Raw genomic sequence first — 8,997 nt, 5'->3', positions numbered from 1 at the left:
TAACTATCTCTCAAATAAACACAGCCAGCAACTCATCCACCCTCAACTCAGTTCACCAACTCACTTCAACCCACCCAAATTCACCAAAGCCAACTCACCCATTACCACACTCACCACCAACTCAACCTAATCACTCCAACGAGTTGGATTACTCGTCCCAAACTTCAATTTAACTTGCCTACAGTTACCACTCAACCTTCTCAACTTGACCACTTCTACCACCAAGTCCACCACACAGTCCCCTACCCTTACCCACCTATACATGGTCACCAAGAAAAGAACCATACCATTGACTAATTACTCATACACAAACTCACTACTACTACCTTACCAACTCATCACTGAAACATGATCAAGAAAACCATTACATCACCCCACAGCTGAACCTCCACCAGTGGTAGCCAAATCCACATCACTGCAAAACCCAACATCACAAATGGAACCTCAAACCACCACCACATTGTTCCACAACCATGACACATACCCGGTGCCACCCCCACATTGCAGTAAGCCGCCCATTTCACCACTCAAAAAATTCCAAATTTATGATTAGAGAACAATGCGCACATAGAGAAGAGAACCTTAATTCCTTTATAATGGAGAGAAACACTTTATTTGTATCATTTTTATTTGATTAAAATTGAAGCCAATTAATCAATAGAACATGTTTTTACCCCAATTACCATTTAATTCTTTACCAATAGCAATTGGTATTTTCCAAGTACATACATTTATCATATAAACATCAAATGCCCAACTCGAACTCTAACAATCACTCAAAACCCTGATAAGAAACCAATTCCAATTATCAAAATCCACTCCCAATTATAGACCACAGTTGACACATTGGCTTAAAAGTAAGAAAAAAACAAGTGCAACTACAAATATATGGCATTCATGCAGAATGCAATGTTGATAATATAATGCCAAACTCACAAATGAAGCTGCGATGTGATGAACACAAATATTTATATACACATACACAGAAGCCAAAAAAAAAAAAAGGGAACTTACTATGAAGTTCTGGTCTTTAAAGGAGTTCAGTCATGGGTCAGGTTTAAAAGAGAGAGAGGGGATACTGACTTGACAAACAAATCCCACTAACTATTCAGTCATGAGTCAGGTTATATAACATCATCTTGCTAATTCCCGCCAACACTAACTGGTCCTCTCAAACTCAAACTCAAATAATACCCATTTCCATTGGAATATCTCTCTCTCTCTCTCTCTCTCTCTCTCATCAACTAGTGACAGGCTTTGACATTTGAAACCACCATTGGCATACTCTACTCTAAAACTCTATTACCCCAAACAAACAATTATCAACCAAATCCACCCGCCCCCCCAAAATTCTGACACTGACTTGACAAACAAATCCCACAAAACATTACACATACATTTCATCTTTTCATGGGCTTGTCATCCCCAACCCATCCAACCTTAAAATTCATTCAATCAAGCCCATCTTGTATTCATATATTATGAACTATGGACCTATTTAACCCATTGGATTAGAGATTAGAACCCATCATCCCCATTGGAATCTAGTGAAGGAAAAACCCAACCCAACAAATTTAAAATCCATCATACCCATTCCCGCCAACACTAACTCTGTTTGTTCAATCAATCCTCTGTTCCTCTCTCTCAAACTCAAATAAAACCTATTTCCATAGTAATCTCTCTCTCGACCCTACACTTTGTTTTTTCGACTCTCTCTCGCTCTGGTTATCAACTAGTAGTCAGAGACTTCGACTAGTAGTAATTGAATTATAATTAAAATCAATAAAATTAATATTCTTATTGATAAAAAAATATAAGAATAAAAAGGGGTCCCTCACGTCTGAGAAATAAATACGAACTGACTTAAAAATCTCTCTGTTTTGTTCACTCCAACTCAGAGTCGGATAGAGTTCACTTACTTAAATCCAATATAACCCCACTAACAAATGATATACATTCAAACGTAACAAAATAAAATTGTAAAATTATCATCTTGATTGCTTCGTGAACTAAGTACAAAGAATTCAAAATTCATATTAAATCTAAAAGGCTAAAATGTACAAAAAAGAATCATCATCAACGTGAAGATCATCAATGACGGTAATGGCACTTGGATTTCTTGGAAAGATTAATCTCTGGCTCAGGCTTAGGGATGTCTCTCAAATCCACTAATTGAATCTTTCTTTTGGCTTTTTGAACTTGTTGGTATCCAAGTTGTAGCTTTCTTTTTGATGCTTCAAGTTTCAACTCCAATGACTTCCTCTTCTCCTCCTCCTCCTTTTACGCTTTCCTTTGCCTCCATGCAGCCAAATTAATCTTGACCACAATCCTCTCTTTCTTTTCACTATTCTCGGCACTATTATTACTGGCAGCAGAAGACAACGTTGAGATCGCTTCCTTCTTGTTACCATCATCTTGCTGCTTTGAAGGATAACCAAAAGCAGAAGAGAGAGTCTTCTTCAAACCCATACGAGGGTTAGCATCTAAACCCATAGCCACATGAGTTCTTGCGTCTAAACCCAAAAGCATTGCCATGGCCATGACTACTAAAATCTTCAAGAGAGAGTATTTTTGCGTACTGAAATCTTCAAGAGAAAGTATTTTTGCGTTTAGTTTTTTCTTGCCAAAGTGGGATATATATATATATATATATATATCCCCCCCCCCCCCCCCCCCCCCAAAATTCTGACACTGACTTGACAAACAAATCCCACAAAACATTACACATACATTTCATCTTTTTCATGGGCTTGTTATCCCCAGTCCATCCAACCTTAAAATTCATTCAATCAAGCCCATCTTGTATTCATATATTATGGACTATGGACCTATTTAACCCATTGGATTAGAGATTAGAACCCATCATCCCCATTGGAATCTAGTCAAGGAAAAACCCAACCCAACAAATTTAAAATCCATCATACCCATTCCCGCCAACACTAACTCTGTTTGTTCAATCAATCCTCTGTTCCTCTCTCTCAAACTCAAATAAAACCTATTTCCATAGTAATCTCTCTCTCGACCCTACACTTTGTTTTTTCGACTCTCTCTCGCTCTGGTTATCAACTAGTTGTCAGAGACTTCGACTAGTAGTAATTGAATTATAATTAAAATCAATAAAATTAATATTCTTATTGATAAAAAATATAAGAATAAAAAGGGGTCCCTCACGTCTGAGAAATAAATACGAACTGACTTAAAAATCTCTCTGTTTTGTTCACTCCAACTCTGAGTCGGATAGAGTTCACTTACTTAAATCCAATATAACCCCACTAACAAATGATATACATTCAAACGTAACAAAATAAAATTGTAAAATTATCATCTTGATTGCTTCATGAACTAAGTACAAAGAATTCAAAATTCATATTAAATCTAAAAGGCTAAAATGTACAAAAAAGAATCATCATCAACGTGTAGATCATCAATGACGGTAATGGCACTTGGATTTCTTGGAAAGATTAATCTCTGGCTCAGGCTTAGGGATGTCTCTCAAATCCACTAATTGAATCTTTCTTTTGGCTTTTTGAACTTGTTGGTATCCAAGTTGTAGCGTTCTTTTTGATGCTTCAAAGTTTCAACTCCAATGACTTCCTCTTCTCCTCCCCCTCCTTTTGCGCTTTCCTTTGTCTCCATGCAACCAAATTAATCTTGACCACAATCCTCTCTTTCTTTTCACTATTCTCGGCACTATTGCTGGCAGCAGAAGACAACGTTGAGATCGCTTCCTTCTTATTACCATCATCTTGCTGCTTTGAAGGATAACCAGAAGCAGAAGAGAGAGTCTTCTTCAAACCCATACGAGGGTTAGCATCTAAACCCATAGCCACACGAGAATGACTACTGAAATCTTCAAGAGAGAGTATTTTTTGCGTACTGAAATCTTCAAGAGAAAGTATTTTTGCGTTTAGTTATTTCTTGTCAAAGTGGGATATATATATATATATAAAAATTTACTACATCACTCTCCGACTCTCACTTCTCTGTTTTGTTATCACCGACTCAGAGGAAGACTTTCATCCCACGCAACCCCAACCCCCCAACTAGCCGTTACTATTTTAATTTCTTCTATACCCAGTAAAACTCAAGTAAAATTAAATTGCTTCAACAATTTACACGGCGAAAGGCATATATGACATTGTCACGTATATTGGTGCCAAACTGCCATCCTATCCTCCACCATTAAAAGATAAACTTGAGCAACTGATTTCATAATTGGAATAAAAAGGCCTTGAAATATTATGCATTACAAGAATTAATAAAAGTTTTACACTTTTTGAATAACATGGTAGTAATTGTACGGTGTACCTGCTACTGCAAGGGTAATACAGATTTGAATGAATTGACCAAAAAGAAAAACAGAGGGAAATTTCCAATTGAATAATCATCTTGAAATATTCCCATTTCTCAAATTGTTAGAGAGCTTCACATGGGCCGTGGGATCTTTCTTCTTCTTTTTCTTGAAATGTTTAGAGGCAGCTTTCAAAGCCTTAGTCCAAGCCTGTAATGAACAATGTAAAATATTATAAGAAAAATGCTTTTTTGTTTTTATTTCTTTTAATCAGGTGATGAACCAAAATAAATTGCACTCAATAGGATGGTTTGAAACCGAACCGTTTAAAGAATCATAAAAAAAAGGTTAAAGATTTTTAAGGTCAGACCGATATCGAATGAAATTCACCGTGATAACGTCATAATTAATTTTATAATTATAATCCAAATAAAATTGAAAAAATAACCAAAATAGTCCAAATAAATATAGAATTCTATTTTTTAAATGTATTTTTTATATCATAACTTTCATAAGGTAAATAAAAAATTTGAAATCCTAAGCAAACATAATAAAAAATATATATAACAATATCATAGTTGATTTACTAATTATCAAAAAGAAAATTATTAGTTTACATTGTAATATTCATATAAAATTTACATTATAAACTAAATAAATATATAATATTATATATTTTTATACAAATATATACAATATTGTACATTTTATACAAATATGCATCACGTGACTGCTGTAATATAAACCAATAATTAGTCCCTCAAATAAACATAGTTGATTATTCCATCAATTTGAGAGAATAATCATAATTATTCCCTCAAAACTACTATTGAAGTAAACAAATAATAAACCACCGGTATCAAATTTAAATCTAACATAAAATATTACTAAAATATTAAAATGAAGTCAAAAACTGCCGTCAGCCGTGTTACACACATATCAACAAAACTAAAAATTAAATAGAACAAATATTAATAAAAATCTGATTTTTTGTGTGGTCTTTGATGGTGTGTGGTACATAAAGCGCTGGCAGGCCTCATTTCCTAAGCTAGAAAGTGTGAATCCACTTACCAAATAGATAGACATAGACAAACAAATTGAGAGTAAAAAAAAAAAAAAAAAACAGAACAGTGAGAGAGAGAGAGAGAGAGAGAGAGAGAGAGAGATCCTAGCACCATTGCTCACTGGTTTGGAGAGATTTGATCACCAGTTCTCGACTGGAGGCTGCAAAAGACTTGTGGAGGCAAACTTTTGAGCTATTACGGTGTGGACACTACGGCTGTGTAAGAGAAATTTTTTACTTTTTTCTTTTTCTATTTGGAGGGATCTTGTAAAAGGATTCTATTTTTTTGAGAAAGATTATTAAAGATCAAGTTATTCTTATACTGCTATTGATCCTTCTTTGATTTGTATCAACTGATCCTTCTTTTGCTTTTTGGTTTGGGGTTTTCTTAACAATGGCGATAGTAAGGTGCTGCTGTAATTTACCCAGGTTCTTTTTTGCTTTTTTTAAGCTCTGATCTGAACCGTAACAATAGAGCCAAAGTTTTCCTAAAAATTTTTCTAGATTAAAAAATATAGAAATAAAGAAATTCTCTAGAAAGAAATAGGAATAGAAATACCTTTGTGGTGTGTGGGAAACAAGTAAAAGTGGGCTTTAGAGGAGTTGGGGAGAACTCAGATGGCTTGGTTTTGTGCTTTTGCATGTGCATAATCTTCAAAACATTAAGATTAAGATTGATGTTGAGCTTCTTCTTGATGTTGGAAGTAACTTTCTTCAGCTTGGTTTTGTTGCTTAACACCATAGCACCACCACCAAATGAGAGCTTTCGATTTGTGGGTGTTGTCATGAAATCCAAATCTTCAAAATCAGAATCCAAGTCCATTGCACTGTAAGCCCGAGGGACCAAAGGGGACCATATTGAGCTCTGCGTGTAGTCGAAGTCGAAAGCTGATAACTTGTCAGGGAATTTGCAGAGAAGCTCTTTTGACATCAATGGTTGCAAGTAATACACCACTTTCGTAGTGCCCATAATAACAAGCCTCTCTGTCTCTTCTTCTTCTTCTTCTACTTTGGACATAGCCATGTCTGAGAGAGATCTTGTTTTGAATCTTCTATAAGATAATCTCTACATAAACTGTTGTGATCTTTTTGCTTTCGGGTATTTTGCTTTCTGTTTCTTTTGTGGAATTTGGACCGTTTGGGACTTGTGTTTAAAGCAAAGATGGGGAACAAAGAACAACAGGATGTTTTGGAAAAGTTACCGTTACATTTTCAGTTTTAAATGTGATGTGCCTGGATTGTCCCTTGTTTCTTAGCCATATTTCTCGATTTTACCCTCCATTTGCTCTAGTTTCTCACTTTGGTAGGTGTCATGTCACGTCACGTGTGCCAAACCTACAACAGTTTAGAACAGTGAATAATCTAACAAAAAGTGACCATAGGAGAATCTTAGTAACATTCATTCTATTTACGCTACAATCAAATAAAATATAAAATAAAGCATTTAATTGCGAGAAGAAATCTCTCAAAAAAAAAAAAAAAATTTTGCAAGAAGAAAAATAGAAAGGAAGCACCTATTGAAGGCCTGCAAAGAGGTTTAGTTAATTTTTTCTTTTTAAGAGAGTTTCAACTTATGGCATCCACTTCTGATGATAGTTTTTTATCATCAGATCAAGACAACAATCAATTTTTGGTGTAGGCGGAGATTGAACTCTAGATTTCTTATATAACTATCAGAGACTTTACAAGTTGAACTAATTGGAACCCACATTTACAAAATTGATTGTAAGCTAAAGTTACAATCTTACTCAATATATTTTTATTTGAGGTGCATTTTGACAAATCCACTATTAGGTTATATCTTCTTCTTATTTTTTTCATGCTTGCAAAATTTTTAAAAAATTAAAGATTAATAGCTATGTCATCAATAAATTTTTTAAATTGCAAATTTTATTAGTTTAAAATTATGTGTAATATATAAAGCTTATAAATCATATAGTAAATAATATCCGATTGACATAAAATTTGACATGTATATTAAGAGTATAAAGAACATGCAATTTAACAGTTAAATTTTCAAAATATGCAGTAATATTTATTTTATTGAGTAATGTTAGGTTACAACCAGTTCTGTAACTAAATTTTGCCTTTTAAAAAAATAACACTAATCATGAATAGTTAAACTAGCCAAACTTTGTTTTAAATAAAATAATATTATTTTTTCCTAAACCCAAGAGAGTTTAGTATCATTTAACGCCAAGTTCAAAATGATGCACTCTACTGTCATATGCTTTGAATCAGTACCATATTTGTGAGTTTACAAGTTGACATCTATACATATAATTTGTTGGATATCACAAACAAACGATTTGAGGCATTTGGTTTCAGCAATAAAAGAAAAAGAAAAAAAAGATTTGAGGCATTTGGTTTTGTGTTTGGAACGACTGCTGGGATAATGCTTTTGTACTAGAATGCATTTTACTTTCTAGCAGAATGTATTATGGCATAATATATTTTTATTGAAAATTTGCATTTAGTTTGATGCTTCAATTTTTACTGAAAAGTATTTACTCAAAAAAAAAAAAACCTTTTACTAAAAAGTAATTATTTTGAATGGAATTGTGTTTCGTATAACACAAAGTGTAAAATTCATTTTTGGAACTTTTAACTATTTTTTATTAGGATGATTATAATAACAGAAAGTTAATGGGATTTTTTTTTTTTAAATATTAGAATTTTATTCACTGCTTAAAATTCCAAAAAATAAAGATTTCAATAATTAATATCTATTTAAATACAATAACAAAATAAAAATAAAAATACAGTCACCATTAATAGCAAAAATAATAGCAACAAAATAAATATTGCCAATGAAAATTTCAAACTCCTTACCTTATGCCTTGAATTTATGTCTAATATAAATAATTTCGACAATTTCCAATTAAAAAAAGTGACATTGATTTATTTTTAACAAGATAGTTTTGTACATAAAAAAAATATTCAATATACTATATTAACAATTTTAATTTTCCATAATTCTCTCTCTCTCTCAGAGAGAGAGAGAGAGAGAGAGAGAGAGAGAGAGAGAGAGAGAGAGAGAGTCTCTCTCTCTCTCTCTCTCTCTCTCTCTCTCTCTCTCTCTCTCTCTCTCTCTCTCTCTGGGATATGTGTTGGTTGGGGTGAAAATCGGGTGGATAGAAAATGGGGGAGAGAAAATGGATAATTGGTGTATTTGGCTGGGAGGGGAGAGGGGGGAGACAATGGTGGGGCCTGAAAGTTTTGTTTCTCACACACACACACACACACACACACACACACACCCTAATCTTTCCCTCATTGTTTTCATGTTTTTTTTTTTCACTTTTAATTTCACATTTGGCAAAAGTAGGAGGATAAAAGAGATTTTAGTTTTCTCTTATAATTTTTGGTTGGGGTTTGGAAAAGTAGAGGAATAAAAAACTCTTTTATTTTCTTAAGAATAAAAATGAGAAGATAGAAAATGTAGAATGTATAAATTTACTCTATTCCCTTATTAGATAAACAAAGAGTAACATATTATTATTTTTATTAAAAAAATGTGTATGGATAATAACTTCATTATAAAAAATTATAACGTACAATAACACAAAACAAATGAGTGGGAAAAATAGATGAAAAAAAAAAAAAAAAAAAACCCAAAACAGATGGAAAAAGATGTTAAAAA

The 8,997-nt window shown here is 33.1% G+C and overlaps 1 protein-coding gene across 1 annotated transcript; it reads right to left on the bottom strand.

Moving 5' to 3' along the window:
• Positions 1-4,215: 4,215 nt before the first annotated feature.
• On the bottom strand, positions 4,216-6,510 carry LOC112035996 (uncharacterized). The gene is made up of 2 exons (XM_024068812.2): positions 5,914-6,510; positions 4,216-4,501 (listed from the first exon to the last, which is right to left on the bottom strand). The coding sequence occupies exons 1-2, from the start codon at positions 6,376-6,378 to the stop codon at positions 4,385-4,387; spliced, it is 582 nt and encodes a 193-aa protein (XP_023924580.1). The 5' UTR covers positions 6,379-6,510; the 3' UTR covers positions 4,216-4,384.
• Between the last annotated feature and the right edge of the window lie 2,487 nt (positions 6,511-8,997).

This window comes from Quercus suber, unplaced genomic scaffold (genome assembly GCF_002906115.3).
Source record: "Quercus suber isolate HL8 unplaced genomic scaffold, Cork oak 2.0 scaffold_1012, whole genome shotgun sequence".
NCBI classification, from domain to species: Eukaryota; Viridiplantae; Streptophyta; class Magnoliopsida; order Fagales; family Fagaceae; genus Quercus; species Quercus suber.
This window is presented reverse-complemented; position numbering and strand designations above follow the sequence as displayed.

Coding starts and splice junctions, on each gene's coding strand:
- LOC112035996 (XM_024068812.2), bottom strand. CDS start 6,378: ATGGCTATGTCCAAAGTAGAAGAAGAAGAAGAAGAGACAGAGAGGCTT. Junction 4,502..5,913: donor GTTTCCCACACACCACAAAG/GTATTTCTATTC, acceptor TGTTCATTACAG/GCTTGGACTAAGGCTTTGAA.